Source organism: Neolamprologus multifasciatus, chromosome 17 (genome assembly GCF_963576455.1).
Source record: "Neolamprologus multifasciatus chromosome 17, fNeoMul1.2, whole genome shotgun sequence".
Lineage (NCBI taxonomy): Eukaryota > Metazoa > Chordata > Actinopteri > Cichliformes > Cichlidae > Neolamprologus > Neolamprologus multifasciatus.
The window spans coordinates 23,520,040-23,542,079 of NC_140455.1; the positions used below are offsets into that span (position 1 = coordinate 23,520,040).

Sequence of the window (22,040 nt, forward strand, 5' to 3'; positions counted from 1 at the left end):
TTTCTTAAAAAAAAAAAACTAAACAAGACACATGCATAATTAGAGAGTGAGTCATGTCATGTTTCAACAATAAGCAGAAGATCAGTGTTTTTCCCTTTGTCCCTCTCCCTTGGAGTTAGTTTTCAACGCTACTCTTTTCAAGATGGGTGCTTAAGATTTTAGATGTGCTGTCTTTCACTAAAATTACTAAAGTATCTGTAATTCATTAGAGAAAGCTATCAGTCCAACTGTAGTAATGCCCTCTACTGGCTAGATAAGAAAATTAAATTTTTGTTGAAAAAATGTGTCTTTATATTGCTTCTCCTTTTCTCTGCAGTGGTGTTGAAAATGACAGCAGCAGTCTTATGCAACAGAAGCTGGAAAAACAGGTGGGAAACAAAACATTTTCTACAACTGAACAGCACAGGTTTTCAAAGATCCTACTTTTGATGTTCTATTTCTCAAAATTTGTGGCATTTCTGCTCTTTTGTAATTGCACTTTCAAAGAGCATCTGTTGAAGCGCATGTGCTCAAATGAGTCTAATGCAGAAGTTCAACTCACACATAGATTTTAGTTTGAGGGTTAACCTCTGGTGCTTTTCTAAACATCTGGTAAGATTTTGCAGGGTAATTAAGGGGCCTGGCTTGTGTTCTGTTCTGGTCACCACGGGCTCCTTATGGTTGGCAAGAATGGTTAAAGCAAAATACATTTTATTAAATAATGTTGTTGGATTGAAAACCTCCTCTGTTTTTTGGCTTTACTGTTATAATGCTGGGTCATGAAACTGTGACACTAGGGGTGGGTTTTGATAATCGATTCATCGATTAAAATCGATTCTGGCTTGGATAACGTGATATCGATTCATTAAAATCCTGAATCGATTTTTTAATATAAATTTATTTTGCCCAAAATGCCATAATCTCAGTTTCGACAACCACCAAACAGTTAAAACAGTAAATGAGAGCAGGCACACGGATTCTGCACAAAGACGTAAACACAAAGCGCGGACCCGCCGACGGATCAGAATCGGTGAGATGTCGCCTTTCTCACCCAACAGCACGGACATGGTCGGGGCTGAAAGCCGATAGCTCGCTGATTCTGATGTTTCGGCGGGTCCGCGCTTTGTGTTTGCGCTGATTCTAGAGCTGTTAGTTTGATCTCTCCCCAAACAATATTGACCGAACCAGCAGCAAAAGAAGATCCAAACTAAGCTTCACATAAACATCGTCATGAATTCCCTCTTACTTTTGCTGTTTTGCTTCCACCACGATAAAATCACACTTCATGCACAGCTCTCTCGCTCTCTCTCTTTCTCTCTCTCTCTCTCTCTCTCTGTATACTTCAAGAACAGTTCAACAGTTTCAAATCGAATTGAATTGAATCGAATCGAATTGAATCGAATCGTGGATCGAATCAATTCGGGACCTTGTGAATTGGAATCAATACGATACCCAGCCCTATGTGACACCTCTATCCTTCCCTAATGAACCACTAAACCAGAGATTCATGGATGTTCAAATTTATGTCTAAATTGCTATGAAATGCATAGTTTTCACGTTTAAAAAAAAAAGAAGCACAGTTCGAATGAGAGATTTTAATAGACATCTATAACACAACTAGATATTGTTTTGAAGAGGCAAATTGTTTTTCTAAATGTAGTATTCAATTGACATTTAATTTGTGTATGCAATGACTAAAATGAGAGACCGACAAGCATTTACTCCCAATGCACAGACTTATATTAGCAGACAGTCAAATTGTGTGTGTGTGTGTGTGTGTGTGTGTGTGTGTGTGTGTGTGTGTGTGGTAATGGTGGTGGGTGGGTGGAGGGGGGAGTGTTCATTATGGGTTACATGGTAAGACAGTTAAAACTTAATGTTCCTGCATGCAGAGTAATCTTCTGAAACCTTGCTGTAGAGCTGTGGTATAGTGCTTTATGCTGGAAGCCTTACTCCAGTATCTCACATTAGGCAGAAGGAAAACAGGGGAGAAGGGTAGGGGGTCAGATTGGTGACTTCAAAGAGAGAGGCGGATTTATTGCGAGGCGCCTGGCTGTGTGTGTGTGTGTGTGTATGTGTGTGTGTGTGTGTGTGTGTGTGTGTGTGTGTGTGTTTCAGGGTCTCATTGTGGCTGACTTGTGCTGCACGCTTTCAGCTGAGTTCAAACACACACTCTCTCTCTCTCTCTCTCTCTCGTCTTCTGCTCTTAGATAACTCACAAGAACAAACAAGCATACACAGAAGAGATCAGATGCAAGCTTTGAAAAATTAAATCATAATTACATTTTATATATATTTATATGATGAAAGTGAAGCGCACTGAAGAAGCTGTACACCTCCCAGCCCCCCCCCTCTCTTTTTTCTGTCTCGCTCTCTCTTTCCTTTCTTTCTGTCCTCTCTCGCTCACCCTATCTCTCTCCTGCTCGAGCGCTAATGATTACTGATTCAGTTAGCAACGGTGACTGCCTGTACATACAGACACACATACACACACCCGCGTACAGACACACACAAGCTTGGTATTTGGCTTGTGTTAGAGGAGCACATAGTGCAGTGGAACAGGTTGACAGTTTACTGACTCTTAAACTGAACTCCAGAAGAGGAATAAAGGACATGGAGACAGAGTCATGCCCACCAGGAGTGCTTCTTTTATGGGGAGAACACATCTTCATCTGACTTAAAGAGAAGTGGAATCTTCTTTATTCTTTAGAAAACCTGTTAACTTTTAATATCAATGGAACGGGTTTGTAACTTCTTCTTTTTCTTTTTCTGATGCATTTTCTAGTTTATTTGTCTTTTGGATCAGGACTTGTTTGTGAGACGCAGGTGTGAGGCTGTTGCTTATGTAGACTCAAAGTTTTTTAATCAGTACTGCCAGTGAGAGAAAAAAAATCTAGTTATCTCTCCCTAACAGTACTTCAACTTCTCTTTTCAGTAGATGGTTTGCATGGCGTCTTTTCATCATGTAAATATAAATGTACATTGTATCTAAATCAGTGTCTTTTAACCCACGTTCTTTGCTCGGCTCTTTCCGGTGTTTTGGGTCACATAGGAAGGATTGTGAAAACCGAATGAAGTCACATCCTGTGTTAAAAATGCCAAGTACTCACACTATACAAAAGAATTGAATATTACAATGGGTTGGCTTAAAATAGCTCGATGGAAGACAAAACAAACTGCTCAGACTAATCTTAGGCTGGGAGTACATGTGCAGCAAGTTTTGAAGTTAAAGCTGTGGTTTGCCTCAAATCAGTAGTCAGTATCTTAATGAAGAGGAATTATTGTGCAATGTGAAATCTGGTAGCATTCCCACTTTCATTCATTACACTAGACCTAATTATGTTCATTATGATAATGTTGCATTATGTTTTATTCATTTTGTCTCATTTTATTTATAGCAATAAAAGGAGAACACAGATCTGCTCTTTCTTTGAAATGGTAACGACTAGGTCCAGCTCTTGGATTTTTCATATGCTAAAGAGTAAAAAAACAAATGCTTCCAGTACCAATTCTTTCTTATAGTTTGCTTTTTGGATGTTTTTCATGTTCACTGTAGGATAAGAAGATTCGATTTTCTCTCTTTTAAAAAAAAAATAAAAAAAATTCCATTGATCCACTTTGTCTAATATAACTTGCAACGACGGCTAGTGAAACTGATTTCCTCGAGTGTTAGAATGACTGAAGTCATTCTAACACTCGTCACTGAAGCTTTGTGGTCTGCCAAATATGAGACAAGGCTTCTCCGTCTCTCCCAGCTGACTGAACAGGAATTGTTGTTGTGCATTTGGTGCGCTAATTAATGTGCTTGCATAATCCATCGCCTGCTCTGGCCACAGTGGGTTTTAGAGCAAGTGGATACAACATAAACATAGTCAGTTTTCTATCCTTACTGAAACTACAGTGCAAATGATTGTGGACTAATCTCACTACCTAGAGGTTACACGTGTTCTGAGTAATCAGTCGAAAGAAACCTCATCTCAGTGATGATGTTTGAAGCAGCTAATGACTTTATCAGACCCTTGTTATGTTCTTACGTTGGGCATTCTTCAGTTCACCAAACTGCAGAACATTACTGTAAGCTTTCACAGCCCCCATTATTTTATTTTTTTTATTTTGGTTGTTGTGTTTTATTATGGGCTTATTTTTTATTTAGTCTGCCTTTTGGTGTCAGTATTAAGTCAGGTCACAGTGGGTTTTAGGGCGGGTGAATACAACATGAACGTAGTTAGTTTTCTACCCTTACTGAAACTGAGTTTTGTACTGCATTACATATAGTTTTTGTAGTGCATACAGCTTTCTATACCTTGAAATGGTTTGCACAATTGTTTTATCTGTTATTGCATGTCAAATGTCCTCCTATTCTGATAGTAGCTCAGCAAAATGTGTTCTGCTGCCTTACAGGTCTGGACTGTGTGTAGCTATCTTTCTTTTGAAGACTGCGTAGTGTATTATGGTGTGACTCACTAAGCTGACCTTGTATGGCTTTATCGCTCCACTGGAATATTTTCTTCAAAGATAAAGTAAAAATAACTAAAATACTTTAATGAGTTCTTGGATGGACCACTGTGCATTTTGGTACAGGTAACCACGGTTCCCAGATAAGCCTTTAGAAAATCAAAGCCTTTGTTTGTCCAATACTTGTTTATGGCACAAAATCTCACATGTAGAAATCCAATTTTTCTGACCTGTAGTATTAGAATAGCATTATGCAATGCAACTACCAGTGCTCCTTTCTTTTCTTTTCTTTTTCTGTTATTGTCCTGGTCATTTGCAGCACCTACTGAGAGACACAGGTTGTAACTCATCATCCATACTAATGTAATTACCCATAGCTTGTTGTGTTGATGTTTTCCAGCTTGGCTTAATCTTCCCAACCTCCATCATTTAATACATGCCAGCTAATTATGTATGAAGTGAGATTTCCAGTTGCATGTCCTGAAAGTCACGTATATTTGTACCTAGAATTAGGTTACACAGCATTTCTGTTCCCCTGTTTGGTCCACAGAGGGCACTGCTGGAGCAGAAGCAGCGGCAAAAACGTCAGCAACATTTGATGGTCCAGCCCAACACAGAGGTTCGCCCCCGGCGTTCCAGGGCACGGCGTGGTGAAGAGCAAGCCCCGCTAGTCGAATCTCAACTCAATGTCACCAATGATGTCATAATAGATGGTGAGAAAAAACATGTGCAGCATTTTTTACGTCATACATAAAGGCATGTTAATCAAATCCCCACAGTCTAGGCATGGTCACACACTGTTTCCTCTTTACATAAAAGTAACTTCAGTTGGAAGTATAAAATTTTCAGCATTTGGCTGTTTTTAATTTAGGCTAGACACATCATAGAGCAGCACGGTTAAACTACCAAACCACACTTCAATCAAGGGTTTTTTCCCCCTATTTTTTTAGTTCATATTAATATTAGGTGCAGTATTAAGGGAGAGTACTAAAAGTGGTTACCATCAATCCCATGGATCAGTTTTTTGCATCAAGGCAAAGGGGCTTATTTTTAAGCTGGTATGGGCCTCATTGACAGATATGTATTTGGATGAATATTTTATTTAATTAATATCTTATTTGTGCTCAAGCACTATAATTTTTTTTTTATATATTAGAAGGTGTTTCTTAAGTTTCAACCTCCTCAGCCTTGTTTAGCCACTGACAGGCTCAGATTATCCATCATTCTTGTCTGTGAGTCTTTACACCTGTCTTGAGCACAACTAGCCAGATGTTCAGCATCTCCCTGTCTCCCAAAGGTATGCTGTAAAAGCTTCACAAACTACAGCGTGATACTGTGATGAAACAACACTGCAATAATTGACCTTCCCTCAAGATTGAGGCTTTGCCTTGATTAAAACTTTGTTACATGTTAGACAGGTGTCTGTCTTTGTAGCTTTTATTTAAACTTTCAGGTACTCCAAGAGATGTTTTGTTTTCATATGGAAGGTGATATTATTAAAATCAATATTGTCACAATAAATCTCAAATCTCAATAAATTTCATTTTCCAGGATTTTCTAGTGTTCTAGGCAATCTAGTATTGATTATCTGCCTTGTTTCTTGTGCACAGATATTTCCCTGGATTCTCTAAATCTGATTATGAGAGGAGATATTTGGGGCCTTTACAATTTTATATTATATTTTAAAGAACATGGTGTACCTCTTCCCATTTTTACCTCTGACAAGCTGCTTCTCTAAGATGCTCTTTTATACTATGTCATGTTACTGACATGTTGACCTCCACATGTTATTTATAGTGCCACTTACTTTTCCAGCCTTTTGTTGCTTCTGTACCAACTTCAAACTAATTGCAGTTATATGAATAGAAGAGGTCTTGCTATGCATTTAAATGTTTTCTTTGTTAAATGGCATGATTTAGACCATTTTTATGTTTTTTCTACTGTTAGATGTATATTGTGACATCACAATATACATCCAACAGTAGAAAAACCACATTCACTAATATCTACTCACAGGATTAAGTTGTTTGCAACAAGGCCCAGTATGGGAAAAAGAAGGATTAGTCTAAAGTGCAAATCACGTAAACTTACGCTGGAATCCAAGAATAAAAATATGGATTTGGAAATGTGTATAATAGCTTAGTAGATTCATTAGATATGCTTTGTTGGACCCAGTTAAGGGAAAATTAACAGCTCATGCCTGTCTGCCACTGTCTCCTGTGTTGTAGGTATTGATGGCCCAGCAGCCTTCCTGAGCTCAGAACCTCCTGATATAGGAATGAAAATTCAAATCCTGTCAGTGAGCCAGTCCCAGTCTCAGTCCCAGCCTGAGTCTCAGTCTCAGTCCCAGTCCCCTGCTGCTGAAGAGCCTGAGAGAGACGGAGACACTGAGACGCTGCTGGAGCCCAAGACAGATATCCACGAACTGCTGCAGAAGCAAGGTGATTTGTACTGGAGCCTGGGTTTAAATCATTTTTCTAAACCCTGCAGTAAAGTCAGTGTGTTGAGTCCCCTGGTGATTTTTTTTATTAGAAGAGAGTAGCATCAGATATTTACTTGGGGTTACTCTCGGGGTTTTTCTTACGTTTCTCAGCTTTACAGTTTTTACCTATAAAGAAAAAAATGTGTATTTATGACATTGCAGGTAAGAAGTTACTGTTAAACAAAGTCAGACTTTTTGACATCTACCAAATTGATAGCACTCTGCTGCTGCATATGGAGTGAGTGGTATGATTGATGGTAATGCAGTGAGAACTGGTTCACTAAATAATAGGTAAGGGCATTGTTCACACTGCAGTGCTTGTTTGTGGCATCATTAGAACTACTACCACCCACACCTGCCAACCAGCTGACGGGAATATGTACAATTTCAGGAAAATGTATAAAAATCAAGCTCACAGTGACTTTTGCACTTTTCAGATTCATCTGCAGCAAAAACAAATTTCTCATTATATGAAGGTTAGCATGCGTTTAAACAGTAACAACATCATGCAGTTCTGCAGGTGTCATAATGTAGCTCGTGTGTTACCACTTTGTGCCCACAAACTTAAGACATGACTGTTTTTTTAAGATTTCATTTGAACCCTGCTGAGAAACTCAGAAGCTGGGTTACTTTTCTTACCTTTTTTAAAGGCTTGAGTGTGACGCAGTAGAAAGTTTCATTGTGCTTCTCAATAATGTAAGACCTCATTGTTAATGTTAGCTCAGTTAAGCAGACGAGCCTGCCCCAAAGAGCTCCAGCAGGTATTTTTGGCTGCCTGTCTTCCATATTACCACGGTGCCTTGGGAAATGGAAGAAATAGACATTTTGAAGTACATTCATATTTAATCAGCTCCTTGATGTCATCCAACATCTTCACTTTTGGCTCGCTGTAGAATTTAATATCCTTCTTGGCCATGTGATAATAATTATCTGGAAATGCTGTATGTCTTTTTTGGATTTGCTCAGTCGAATGTTAGTCCTCTTTGACATTTCCAGATGGTTGATTTCATAAGCCAGTAGCTGACACAACTTTGTGTGGGTTTTTTAATTGGAGCCCTGGAGTCACTGTTAGAGGGCAGCTAACATTTGCATTCTGTATTCCATGATGCTTCCTGCTTTTTCACAGGATTAGCAGTATATTTGGGGCGCATCACTTGTAAATACTGCACAATAGGGGTTGTGTTTTGCTGTTTTTACTGTCACATTATCCATCTGGTTTAGTACTGCATTGCTTAATGCTTTCTCTCACGCTGGAACTTGCCCAGGATATGTTAGTTTAACTGATCAGTGTCAGGAGGAGGCACAAATATTTGAGGACAGAATGCTTTTTGTATGCAAAAGAAGAAAGGCTGTGCGAAAAAAACCCCCATGTATTTAAAAGCAGGGATATTCTTAACGTGAAATTGGATTTGTTTAATAAGGTTCTGCATTCTCGCCTTGACCTCCTCCATCTGTTGCATTTGTAAACACTTCACTGATGGGTTTATGTTCTGAATCTCCAAGTCTCACTGAATATAACACGATGTTCATTTTGTGAATGAAGGAACAGCTAAGATGCAAAATAAAATGAGGATAAAGCAGGGTACGATTTTAAGCAAGCCTACTTGTGTTCGACCGATCTCTACCTATGAGCAGCGTTCCTTGGTTTGTCGGTCAGAACCACACTTGTTCACCCACATTTTCCTGCAGCAGTATATCCTCACAGTAGTCAGTTTGATTGCTGTGATTTAAAATCTAAAGTTCTTCATTTACTTCAAACTCAGTTTTCAGTTTTATTTGTCATATGCAAGTTAGTACAGGGTCAACATTGCAATGAAATGTGTTTGACGAGCAGCAGTCACTCAGCAGCATGATACAGTAGGAGAAAATATAATAACATAAAATAAAATAAAAAATAGAAAAATAGTAAGGAGCAAAATATTAGAGAGACATGGTAAAAGAGAAAAAATGACTAAATATATATGTATCTATAAATATAAACTGTAGATTGGATTGCAGTATTTAGGACTCCAGCTGTATAGTGTAACAATTTAGAACAACCTTGGTATCATTATTGCCATTTCTGGTCAAGCATTTCTTTTACAAGTCAAATTTTAATTAGATTTTAATAAAAAATAATACTTCAATGTAGTGAAAACACACAGCTTTCATACAAGTTTACACTTTGATAACACATTACAGTGGGATATAGCTGCAGCCAAGAGCTGCATCCTGGCTGATAAATCCAATTATCAGTGAGGAGACAGAAAGACAGTCCCGACTGTCTGCACTGTGCAAGCCCCGTTTTATGTCTGCATGACTGCATGGAGCTGTCTCTGCACAAGTAGCTGCACATCAGCTTCATTTATTGTCATAAATATGATCCTTCCAGTAACTGACATGGGAAAGTACTCTTTAGGCCAGAGAAGTGGCCTTTTGGTTAAATAAATAAGAATCAATGCTAAATAATCACATTCTTTTTGATATTCACTTTCACAAGTCTTCATCCTTTCATTTCATTTGTCATGGTTTCAACAGCTGATGTAGAAGAAATCCCCTCCCCCTGAATATTTCAGATAAATATGAAAGGATGTGCTTTCAGCTGTATAATGCTCTATTTTTTGCTTCAACTATTTCCTAAGTATTGCATCACTTCTTGGAAATTTTTTCTCATATGTCAAAGACCGCAGATGAACCTAAAAAACTGGTAAAATCTTCTGTGGAGCGTTTTGAACCAAAACTGAAGGAACCCCTGGAACAAAATAATGACTGAGGTTCTTTTGTTGTGGAGGATGTACGCAGAGCATCTAGGTTTCATATTCCTCTTTTGTTTTTGTGTGAATGGGTTTCTCAGCTGGAGAATTTGTAAAGACCTTTGTGTGTAATTAAAGCTCCCTCACACCACACTCCCACGTCTCTCACCAGGTCTCAGCGAAAGCATGAACTTTGATGAAGCCAGTGAGCATGAGGAAGACTTGGAGGAAGAACGGACCCGTTCTCGGTCCTCTCACACAGACAGCAACAGGCCTGCCTCAGCTACTAGTGGCAAGGACATTCCCGTAAAGCCTACGCACACTAGTTCATATACTCACTATTATCTAAAATGCTTTTTTTTATTTTTTAAAAAAAGTAGCTGACTATATTAATTTGTCCCAGGATCTGGTTACCCCAGGATCACCCACAGCGGAAAACTTACTAGCCGATGTGGCGAATCTGGAGGAGTTTGTCTTACGCCCAGCACCACGTGGCATCACAGTCAAATGCCGAATCACCCGTGACAAGAAGGGTATGGACCGCGGCCTCTACCCCACTTACTACATGCACATGGAGAAAGAGGATTGCAAGAAGGTGCGATACATGCGCGGGCCATTAAAGTTGTGAATAAGAATCATCATTTTTGTTGTAATATGTAACATTTATAAACAAAAGCCTTCATTAGATACATGTGTCTGCTTTTTTGTGTCGTTCCAGGTGTTTCTGCTGGCAGGAAGAAAGAGGAAGAAGAGTAAGACATCCAACTACCTTATTTCAGTGGATGCTACCGACCTGTCACGAGAGGGAGAGAGCTTTATAGGTAAACTCAGGTAAATTCACCCTCCCTGTGTCCACAGAGAACTGCATTAATAAGGTATTATTTGCTGATTGCACACCTTTAATTATATTTATTTTTTTAATGTCAACTGATACCATGTGAATAAAATACCTTTAATTAATAGCATTACCTGCATTCTGTATCCGGCAGCTCTTATAAGTGATTTATTTTTCTATTTGATTGGTAATATTGATTCCAGTCAAAATAGGCAGTGAAAACATTTCATCTGTTCATCCATTTGTAGCTCAACTGGTCACCAGTGTGTGCCTGGCAAAAATAAAGTAAAGTGTAGCAGACCAGATTTCATAAATTAAATCACAAACCGTGAACTACTGAACAGGAAGCTTCTCTTCTCTTCCGTGCCTGGCTTCCTCCAACTCTCACTCACATTCACACTTTTTTCTTCCAGCAACACCTCACCTCCGGTGAGATTTCAGAGCGAGACTTCTTCTTGATGTGAGATACACATCTCTGTAGGGATCCTTTTCATAATGTTGACAGTTGGGCTTGACAGTCTGAGCCCATCAGTGGCAAAGACAACAACATTCACTTTGGTCTGGACAGTTGACCTGTGGGATTACATTGTAGCCTCTCACTTTTGCCTCTTTTTTTCAATATAACATTCAATTTGATTCCAAAGATTTTCTGCTTGCTAACTGTTAGAATAAACTGCAGCATCCAATAGTTGCTGTTTGCTTGATATTTAGAAAATAAACAGAGTGTGTTGCTTTCTACCAATCTACATGACTCAAATGTGAAACAAAATGCTGCCAGCATCTGAAAAATATGAAAAGGTGTAAACATTTCATGACCGGTTTGTTTTCTATCAGATCCAACCTCATGGGGACAAAATTCACAGTGTACGACAACGGGACCAATCCGTGTAAAAACCCCGGGGCTCTGCTGGAAGAAAGCAACACACGACAGGAACTGGCTGCCATCTGCTATGTGAGTGAATGACAAAAGGCTAGCAGTGTGTTTAGTGTGTTGCCTGTTCATTAAATATATTTAGTAAAATTGTCACACTCTCTGTGTTTTTTGGCAGGAAACCAATGTGCTGGGATTCAAAGGACCACGCAAAATGACTGTAATCATCCCTGGCATGAACATGAACTTTGAGAGGCTCCCTGTAAGGCCCCAAAATGTGAGTCTGTCAGTAACAGAATGATGCAAAGCTTAACAACTCAAAGAATCTGCCCTTAAATGTGCAACGTGTTGTCCGAATGCTTCATGTATAAAATGACTAAAAGATTAATTTGAATCCAAAGCTGTTTAGCTTTAGCTGTCTGACATTTCACAAATGCTGTTAAGTCCTGCTGCAAAAGTCCAAAAGTCCTGTTGTGTGAGTTTAATGTGTAGTTTGATTCATTCCTAATAAGATTAAAGACTGAAATCGGATGTGTTTGTATGATAGGAGCAGGAGAGTCTCCTGAGCAGGTGGCAAAACCATTCGCTTGAAAATCTGATCGAGCTGCACAACAAGGCACCCGTGTGGAACGATGACACCCAGTCCTATGTGCTAAATTTCCATGGCCGTGTGACTCAGGCATCAGTCAAAAACTTCCAGATAGTTCACGATAATGACCGTGAGTATCTTTAATCTCTGAGAACAGCATCTGTTAACTATAGCATTGTGCTTTCTTCAGTTATGTTTAAGTAGTTTAAATAATTTGGCTGCTAAGAGGATGTTACAGAATGTCTATTGAAATATTTCAAACATACACCATAAACACATTGATCGACCTTTTTTATTTTTACCCCCGTCTATCTCTAGCCGACTACATTGTTATGCAGTTTGGTAGAGTTGCTGAAGACGTCTTCACTCTGGACTACAACTATCCCATGTGCGCTCTTCAGGCGTTTGCCATTGGCCTGTCGAGCTTCGACAGCAAGCTGGCCTGTGAATAGGTGCTGGTGCTCTGCCGGTAAATTCCAGGAACTCAGTTTTTGCGTGTCCCCCCCACCCACATGTCGTTTGTATCAGGGTTGGTTAAACGTCTGCTAACCTGTGTACAGTTTATGTGTATATGTACACGTGTGTAGAGACTAAAAGGGAAATGCAAATGAATAATCTGTGCTGGAGACAGATGCTCTTATTAGACACCAAGTGCAAAAAGAACTGATCTGATATTTATGAACCTGTTTGAAGATATGTGAAATGTTTATTCTTCACATATTTTTGTTGCCTTTTATATTTTCATTCCACTAAGTTTTTTAGCTTAAAAAATAGCTATCATCTACAATTCATACTGTAAACCATTTTGAACTATGTAACATAATGGCCTTTCCTCTGGCACCACCTGCAGGCCCAACTTTAGATGTTGTCAGCTAATAAGGCAATCAGAAACGCACAGTTGCTGTACTTTATTTCAACCCCCATTTATAAGGAACTGGCATCACAGCCTCAACACTAGTTTAACTTTTTTAAATCCTTGTTTACATCTTAAATCATATAACATATGTTTTAATCTGCCTTTTATCAATAGCTAATTCTGATATTTTTTCATTGTGGTTATCACTCTAACATCCTTGTGTGAAAGGTGGGGGTTTTGTGAATATTATTTTTTTTTAATCTTGTGACTGTAATTTTGTCTTGGCGAGTTGGATTATCATTAAAAACATGAACGGAGAATTGCACATTTTAAGAAAAATGAAATACAGACTTTATACAGTATGAAATAAAAGATAACACCATCTTATTTGAGCCGTTCTTACAGTCTTAAATTATTCAATGACATTTCAAGATATGGAATTTTACAATACTATTTGGAAGTTAAACATCACTTCAACTCTTATTTTTCTCCCTTTTTAAACAAATTTGATAAGGGGGGTTATTATTTTCATTAGCAGGGATTTAATGTGGTGTTTTGTTTCATTATTAACTGTCAGGAACCTGTTATCTGTTCAATGCAGAGTTTGTTCTTAGATGGACTGAACTGGGAAATTTCTTTTATGGCCAGCAGCACCAGATACTTTTAAAACAATTTGATCTGGATCCTTCAAAGAGCCATGATTTTTCATGCGTAAGCTAAATTATTAGAATTTTCCTGTTGTTTCCTGTTCAAGGAAGTGTGCAATTCAGTTCTGAAGAAAAATATTCTGTATATACTTTTACTAAAGATGTCTTTCATGAAACACGTTCCAGTCTGACCTTTGGAAAAAACAGTCAGCTCATTTGGCTGTATGAAAATATACCAGCAGTTGATCAAACATGTTTTTGTTTTCTTATACTGAGGTGAATGCATTTAGTGTTTAATTTCATAAACATTACAGAAATGAATTTCATTGAACAGATTTGAGAGAAAAAAAAGGAAAAAAAGTGTTTATTGTAAAATCTTCAAATAACAAAAATAAAGGCATTTTGAAAAATTAAGTGATACAGAATATGTTGTCATTTTAACACTGTCTTCACTATTGTCAAGAACTTCATTGCAAACAAACTGAATATGGCATATTTTATCAAACTAAACGGAGCATTTGATAACAATATATACTGGATTCGTTAACACTTTAGGTTTTCAGGCAACTGGAACATGATTTTTGTTGAACAATTAGCGGCTGAGGCCCCTGTCCTCATCCTCATTAAATGTCTATCTCTTTGGGTAGGTTTTTATATTTGATTAGGTAGTATGGGTAGCACTGACAGCTATCAAAAACAACAAACATGGTGGGAAGGTTCACGTTGTCAACACAGGCGTCATACAGACAATGCTGCTTCTTCCTGTAGGTGAGCTTAGGTGGACGGCGGTAGTGGCTCCTACCCACTGTTACCTTTCCCACCAGGACTTTGGCAAGGAACATGTGGCAAACTTCATCTGGCCCAAACTGGGCTGAGAACATGTGGGAGTGGGAGGCAGCGGTGGCAAAGTATGTGCCATGACCGTGGGAAACTCCGTTAACCCCGGCCACTCGAGGGTCAAAGTTGCTGGTGCAGATCTCCTCTGAGGCCTCTTTGGTGGTCCCATGGAAGAGATGTCGCTCTAAACTCCCGGTGGCTTTTCCACGCTGCTTCTGCATGTATAGCTTTTGCCTGTAACGAGTTGTGTAAGTGTGGCATGCATATCACCATGAACAAGAACAAGATTTTGTGATATTTTACGCTTTAACTTCCAACAAAATAATTATTTGAATCTACTGTAAGGAACCCCTAGAACTGTCTAGTAAAGTAAACAATGGATGGAAACAGGAGGAAACGAGCCCAGATCCTACTACTAGCCGAACCAATGCTTATCCATGTTACAAATGTATTTCATCCAATAAATGAAGTTTAGAAAAAGGACTTTCTGAATATTCAAATAGTTAATAAGGACATCAAATTTCCCTCCAATATTTCTTAGTATTAGTCATGATTAAAAATTGAACTCAAACTTAGCCGGACCTTTGGTACTTGTCCCAGTGGAATAGGTTCTGGACCTGCTGGATGCTCATGATGTCCACCTTTGTCTCAGGCATGCTCTCATTGAAGAATTCTTGAACCCGTTTATGGGCCAGAGTGCCTGTAGGAACATCCACTAGACTGTAATCCTGCTCTGAAGCCCAACACCACGCTGGAGGGTACCAGGAACTGAACTCGTCCAGAGGATCTACACTAAAGTTGGCCTCAGGAGGATTACTGTCAGGTTCCGCTGAGTCAGGCAGGACTCCTGTCCTGGGTGTGGGGAGTAAATGGGAAAGGGATGGGAGAACATCATGAAATCATTTTAAAGGAACAGAATCTCATGATTTTAAAAGAAAATGTAAAAAGATGCTAATAAAACCACATCTCAGGACACCAACTGCAAGTAAGGTTTCATAGAATCCAGAGAGCGGTAGGCGGGTCTGCAGCGAACGCCTCTCTGGAACCCTGTGGCGACGTTGGTCTGGGTCATGGTAGTGAAGTCCACCTTGTACTTCTGTGAGCCGACACTGAAGAAACACTCGGACTCTTTCTCGCTCATCTTTTTTAGCAATGTAGCAGACACGCTCTATGGAGCAATGAACCAGTTAAAAAATAACAAAACTGGTGGGGGCTTTTGATGTGTTGAAAATGACAGAAAGGAGTAAAGAAACTAGAAAAAAGAGGTAAAGAAGATCACCGTGTTGTACTGTTGCCAACTGATGTTCCACCAGTAGATTTTCGAATGGCTGGCAAAATGAGGGTTCTTGATCTTACTGTTAGTGTTAGATAGTCGCCTGACTCCATCATACACGGAAGAGTTGTCCAGTTCCATTGAGTCAAATTTCAAAGTGTAGCGTGCATTCCTAAAGAAAGTGTTCTGAAGTCACAAAAAGAATCCACAAACTTTTGTGATTTTTGTCTCAAAAAAGCCCATCTTTTTCTTTTTTTTAAATTTGCAGACTTTAGCAAAAGATCTACCCTGTTACTCACCCATTTTTGAGGCAAATGGCATCCTTATTGACGTCACAGTACATCCTCTCCAGCAAGACCTGAGAGCGAGGAGAAATGTCCACCCACTGGCAGTTGGCAACACACCACAGCTGCCAGTGAAAGGGATAGGGAGTGTGGTGCATCTTACACTTCTCCCCTGCAGAACACAAACCAAGGAGGAAGTCGTCACAGATTTGGATGGTAGAGCAGCCTTTTGTGTGAAATGAGACAGGCACTTTAGATGGGGTTTTGGTGGTTTGCTTGGTAGGGGTTCCACTTGACGTTTGGGTGGAGGATATGGACCCTTTGCTGGCAGGAGCAGTAGGCTGACTGGTATGCTGGGCCTGGGCGATAATGACCGGCAAGGAGACAATAAGTGAAGTGACTGGAATAGGACTTGGGGGGTGTGACACAGACTGTGTGTTTTGGGGGAAGGTAAGGAGCACACAGGAGCTGCTCTGCGATGCAACATGCTGCTGAGTGGTGGGCTGAATGCAGATCTGAGGTTGCAGGGTGCTGGAAGACAGCCCTGCAGTCTGCACCATGCTGGAAGAGCTTTCACTCTTGCTGGGAGCAGAATGCTTTCCTTTCTTAGAGGTAAGAGGTGTTATATTAATGCTGAGGCCATAGGGATTGACGGTCCAGGTGATGTCAGCTTGCTCGGCTCTCATGGCCTTCCACACTGGGAGGCTGGTGTCGGCATCAGCAGGAATTTCAAAGAGGAGGAGAGACGGGCTCAGAAAGGTGACTTTGGAGGACCTGGACACGGGTTCTGCAGCCTTAGCACTAGCAGACAACTTTCTCTTTGTTGCCCTTGTGCATGAAATTCCAGCCATGTTGGACTTCCTAACCAAGAACAATTTTAACAATTATTTTTTGCAAACTGGAACAAACACAAGGTTATAGTGATGTAGAGACACTACAAATGAAGAGAACAGGAATTTTAACTAGCCGTTACTGCCATGAAACTCCCCAGCTTTTGAGATTTGATGGTTAAGTTTTAAAATAATTGAATAAATGCACTATTTTTCATAGTTTTGAACAGAACTAAAGCCAGCTCTGTAAAACTTTTCTCCAGCCACTTTAATACCTAGACCCACTCAACTGCTGCTCACCACAAATATCTACTCAGCCAGTCACACAGTAGCATTCAAGCAACAACCATAGTTTACTGCCAGACAGGCCAATCTGAGAATTTCTGAAACTTCTGATGTAAGAAAGGCAAACAAATAAACACTTTTAAGAACAAACATGAGGATCTTTGAATTCACAACACACTGAAGCTTGCAGAAGACCACACAGCGTCACATCCAGCTAAAAATGAGAGACTGAGGCTACAATTTACATGGGCTCACCAAAGGTGTACAATAAAAGATTGCCCTGAATTTATGTTGTGAATTCAGATGGTACAGTCAGAATTTGGCATAAAAAAAAACATCAAGGCAAGATGGAGACAATACCCTCAGGTGGATGTGATGTAAAGATGTGGGAGATATTTTCTCGGCACACTTTGGACTCATTTGTACCAGTTAAACTATTATTTAAAGGCAGGTCTGAAGGCAAAACAGCTTTCCACAACATAACCTCCTCTAAAGAACTTAACTGAGCCTTTACAACATACGACTCAACCTGCTAGCTACATACACCCGTAGCAAGGCACTATGACTAGCTAATTAGACTTTTAACGAGTTTGGCTTACATTAACCGTGAGTCCGCCTCAGGCCTCTAAACTTTGCTGAGTCAAAGGTGCAGGAAAAAAAAGAAGCTTTTATGTATATGGCTTTAAAACCCTTCTTTATACAAAAGACGGTCAGCTTCAATGCGCCAGGCTGTAGAGTTCAGAGGAGGGGGGAAGAGAACGGTGTGCAAAGGCTGTTCATATACCAAGAAAAAAAAAAAACAATAAAAATGAGAGGAAAAAAATTTAAAATGGATACTTTCACTGCATTTTGAACAGAACTACAAACAGCTGCTACATAAAAACAGATTTTGAAGCCCAGCATATTCTGTCTTTGTGATTTTTAATTCAAAGACAGGTTTTCTGAAACTCTTTCAAAGTTTCTTTGAAAAAAGAAAGTTTTTTCAAATGTCCAAAGTTCTTTGGAAATGTCCAAAGTTCTTTGGACATTTTACTCATTTTCAGTCCAGTCCTTCACCCTGTTAAGGCATACAATACTGGCCTAAAAATCATTCAGGCATTAAACAGCCACCTAACTCAAAGAATAAACCTGTGTTTTGTCTACTCATCACGGTCAACTTTAAATTGTATATTTGGGGACTTTGTTACCAGCAGCCTGTTCCAAAAACACACATTGTGTTCCGTTTTATTTATTTGAATCTACAAAAAAAAACACCAGTTTGACAGCCATAAAGTAGTATTTTGGATCAAATTGGTGATTTCCAGAGAGCTATTAAGGAAATCCGTGGTACATGTTAGCATGGTGCGCAGCGTGTAGTTAAGAGAAAACAAATGGAAACTTGAAAAGTGGATGACGAGAGACGTGTCAGACCTGAAAACTATATACAGGAGATGAACTGTATCTGAAAATCATGCCCTTAGGAAGCAGGTAATAAAATCTAGCAAAGACTTTTAAGACGTCACATCTGACCAAACATATAGGCTCACCTCAGACGCTAAAGAAAACTCTCTCTGACTGTTCTCGGACTCTAGGTCTATGTCCAGTAAGGACTGGGTGGTGACTCATCATCAAGGGAGGCCACAATACTTGCAAATATTTTATTTGTAAATTAGCACTGTAAAACATAAGTAGTATCTGCATATAAAGCACATTTGATGTTTTTTTCATACATTAGTAGTTAGGAATACAGCTGGGCACCAAAATAAGAGAGGAATGTGTAGACACTGACATGTATAATCATTTTTAAAACTTACATACAAGCAATTAATCGGTACTATTTTTAACCTCACAATTTATATGCTGATAATAAACAAATGAATAATTCATAGATTATTAATGCAAAAAATGCTTTAATTCAAGTTACCAATCACTGAATTTTAAGTACCTTGATCATTGTGTTCATTGAGTTTTAAATTAAGAAGAGCCCAAAGAACACTGTATTGAACCAGGAAAGAAAGTGGCAAATAATCTGACATTTAATTTGATGAGTTTCTCAAAGTCACAGAGTAACTAAGTTGCACTTTCAATTACACTCAGGGCAACTTCCATTGGTTCAACTGTCAAAGGACATTGCTGACAACCGACCCAGAAGTAAGGAAAGACTTTCTCAGTGATGGCCTGTTTGAAGGTGTAGATATGTGTGTTGTTGTGCGCGTCATAGAAAGAAACCTTGCCCTTGTCACAGTCCAGCTGCACTCTGATCTTCTGCGGGTTCCTTTTCAGGTTTAGTCGCGTTAAAGGAGAGGTACCCGCAAAGTACATCTTGTGGTAGAAGTACACGCACAGGTAGCCGTTTTTCTGGACCGAGGACACTTTCTCTTTCCTCTGAACAGATTCTTTAGCCACGCCGACAACCCACGCAGTGTTATCTCCCACATTCACATCCCAGGTATGCCTTCCTGAGGTGAAGCCCTCCGAGCCCAGCACACCGGTGTCGGGGTCGAACCTCTCCGGGTTGTCTGGGAGCTTCTGTTTCTCATCGCTGTCACAGACGCTGGTGAGGTCATCTGACAGAATGAGCCATGGGGCAGCAGTGTTGGGATCCAGAGTTACTGGGGCTGAAGGAAACATGGCAGATTGTCAGCTTGTCAGATGTTCAGTCAAACATCTCAACCTTTCCTCCACCTTGGGAATTCATGACAAACTCAAACTCCAGCTCAGACTTTAAATCAAGCAGTACATTAGGGTTAAACTCACTGTATTTGGCAATTTTATGCATCTTCTCCCACACAGAAAACATCATAGAGCCAACATGTTTGGCCACGTCTATGAGTGCTCCTGGAGGCATAACGGGATCTTCAACAGGACAATCAGCACTGCAGAAAACGCACACAAAAAGCAGGTTACATAACACATTATGAAAGTTAAGCAAAGAATAAAACACATATTAAACTTTTCGTTACCTTAACAGAGTCCTCTTACTGTTCTAAAAGACAAAATTAAAAGGCAAATTCACTTTGGCATTTAAGGGGGAAAAAAATTATAAAGTGTTCCTTCTTTAGTCTCATTTCAAACTTACATGAAGGACTGAGATGCCCTCCAAAGCCATCTCCTCCTCCAAAACTCTGATGGATTCGGACACAGATGCCATTTTTCTTTCTATTTCTTCAACCTTCTGCTTCATCTCTTCGCTCTTCTGCTCTTCCTCCCGCTTCAGCGCTTCCATCCTGGCATTCTCTTCAGCGTGAAGGAAGTCGTGAAGCTTTTCAAACTCCTCATGGGTTCGCCTTTCCACAAATCGAGCCTGGACCTTTAAAATAATCTGCTTAAGCATGGCTTGGAAATGAGTTTATTGACAGCCACTAAATAAAGTGACTTACTAGGAATTTTAACCTATAGTTTGACAGATTATCACCACACCTGAATGTAGGTCACAGTGTCTTCATAGTTCTTCTTCATTTTGTCAAACGCCTCCCTCTTCTCCTGCAGTGAGCTGAGAGTGGACTTCATTTTCTCCTGAGTAAATAATTCAAAGTAAATTCATTAGAAGGTTTGTTAATCTCGCTTTAGGCTTGTAACATCCTTCAACATAATGACTCGTGACAGAAACTCTGTATAAACTTAGTAAAGGAGCCCCAAGAAAAAAGGCATCATTATTCAATCTCAAGTCCTTATTTGATCAGGAAAGTGAAATATTTACCTTCACATCCACAATCGCCTCGCTGACAGGACAACATTCGTGCTGCTTGTGTTTTTTTGAGGTATGGCAGACAACACAGATAGGCACCTTATCTGACAGGCAATACAGCTTGAGCCTCTCCCCATGATGAGGGCACAACTCCCCTGGTTCACCGAGCAGCTCCTCCGCTGTCTCCTCTGGTTCCTCGCTCTCATGTGTATAAGACTCGCACAGGTTCTTCAGGGTGAGACTAGGAACGGGATCATCCACACTCTGGGTTCTGCACAGAGGACAGTCACGGTTTCGTCTCCGTCGACTCCAGTACTCCTGCAGGCAGGATGCACAGAAACTGTGGCTGCACTTGAGGACCACTGGGTCTCTGAAGATTTCGCAGCACACGGCACAAGTGAGGTCCAACTCAGGGAGATAGAGCTTCCCTGCCATCCCGAGGCTTTGCTCCTGTTTTACCCTGAACCTGAAAGTAAGGGAGAGTTCAAGAAACTAAGCAAACACAGGGGAAGTCACTCCCTTTTAATACCCTAGTCAGTTATTCTGTTGTCTGTTTACTGCATCCTGTGAAATCTGTGCATGAAAACCAGCCTTTAAATGCAAATGAAATAGTGTTCTGTTTAAAAAAGAAGAAAAGTTAGAGTGAAACATACCTCAAAGCTACAGTCTTGTAACAGCTGTATATGCGTAATGGTGAACACTTCCTGCTTCCTGTTATGCTGAGTCACTGAAAGGAGGCGGAGTCTCAAAGACAGCAAGCATTTTTAACCCTTCACTAACCCTGCAGCTCAGTCATAATCAACAGTTTACAGGCGAGGAAGACGAATATGAGGTGTTTTCTGGACTAATAAAGGGTCAAGAAAAACGATGACATAACATTACAGTTAGATTTTCCATGCATTTCTTTTTTTGGGGGGTTAAATTATATGATTTAGAGAGAGAAAATGCAGTTGCAACAAAAGGTTGTATTTCTGAATTGATTGCTTAAAGTACAGTCTGATTTTATACAGAAATGAAACAATTAATTATTTTATTGGGTAGATATTTAGGACCTCTAGTTATAACAGTTAGCCCTTCTCTATCTAGGTTTGTTCTGCCATTACTAACTGTGGGCATAATTATAATTAGGTTGTTTTGGCTGTTTCAATGTCACTGTCAATTACTTTGTGGTTGTTTAATTATTAATGAATTTATCTGTCCATAGATTACGGTCCTTGAAGTGCTGTGGAAAATCCAGGTGTTCCTTTTCAAACTTGAGATTTGCCACATTGGCTTTTCAGAGAACAGTATTTTCCTTTGCTTTACTTATTTCCTTTAATTACATCCATTCTTACTCATCATTATTCTTAAAGTCAATGAATGAGAAATGATTTCTTTGATAAATCTACCCTCAGGTTCAGTTTTACCTCTTAAGGCTG

At 39.7% G+C, this 22,040-nt stretch overlaps 3 protein-coding genes across 9 annotated transcripts in view; 1 reads left to right on the top strand and 2 right to left on the bottom strand.

The window, feature by feature from the left end:
* tulp3 (TUB like protein 3) overlaps positions 1-13,879 on the top strand; it is a 26,672-nt gene extending 12,793 nt beyond the window's left edge. For 4 of the 7 annotated variants that reach the window (XM_085137674.1, XM_085137670.1, XM_085137671.1 and 1 more), the window contains 10 exons: positions 317-368; positions 4,985-5,147; positions 6,663-6,875; positions 9,821-9,954; positions 10,052-10,243; positions 10,367-10,479; positions 11,318-11,435; positions 11,533-11,631; positions 11,902-12,073; positions 12,262-13,879. In XM_085137674.1, coding sequence (XP_084993800.1) covers positions 317-368; positions 4,985-5,147; positions 6,663-6,875; positions 9,821-9,954; positions 10,052-10,243; positions 10,367-10,479; positions 11,318-11,435; positions 11,533-11,631; positions 11,902-12,073; positions 12,262-12,395 — 1,390 coding nt within the window. In that variant the 3' untranslated portion in view covers positions 12,396-13,879. Of the gene's footprint in view, positions 1-316; positions 369-2,353; positions 2,723-4,834; positions 4,893-4,984; positions 5,148-6,662; positions 6,876-9,820; positions 9,955-10,051; positions 10,244-10,366; positions 10,480-11,317; positions 11,436-11,532; positions 11,632-11,901; positions 12,074-12,261 lie in introns of those variants that run through there. The other 3 variants (XM_085137675.1, XM_085137677.1, XM_085137676.1) reach the window with 3 other exon arrangements.
* On the bottom strand, positions 13,014-17,969 carry LOC146499407 (protein mono-ADP-ribosyltransferase TIPARP-like). Its single transcript, XM_085137665.1, has 5 exons — positions 15,856-17,969; positions 15,563-15,728; positions 15,264-15,451; positions 14,866-15,135; positions 13,014-14,517 (listed from the first exon to the last, which is right to left on the bottom strand). The coding sequence occupies exons 1-5, from the start codon at positions 16,689-16,691 to the stop codon at positions 14,070-14,072; spliced, it is 1,908 nt and encodes a 635-aa protein (XP_084993791.1). The 5' UTR covers positions 16,692-17,969; the 3' UTR covers positions 13,014-14,069.
* Positions 17,970-18,578: 609 nt separating this feature from the next.
* LOC146499408 (E3 ubiquitin-protein ligase TRIM35-like) lies at positions 18,579-21,391 on the bottom strand. The gene is made up of 7 exons (XM_085137678.1): positions 21,276-21,391; positions 20,635-21,088; positions 20,355-20,450; positions 20,014-20,244; positions 19,898-19,920; positions 19,692-19,810; positions 18,579-19,552 (listed from the first exon to the last, which is right to left on the bottom strand). The coding sequence occupies exons 2-7, from the start codon at positions 21,055-21,057 to the stop codon at positions 19,005-19,007; spliced, it is 1,440 nt and encodes a 479-aa protein (XP_084993804.1). The 5' UTR covers positions 21,058-21,088; positions 21,276-21,391; the 3' UTR covers positions 18,579-19,004.
* Between the last annotated feature and the right edge of the window lie 649 nt (positions 21,392-22,040).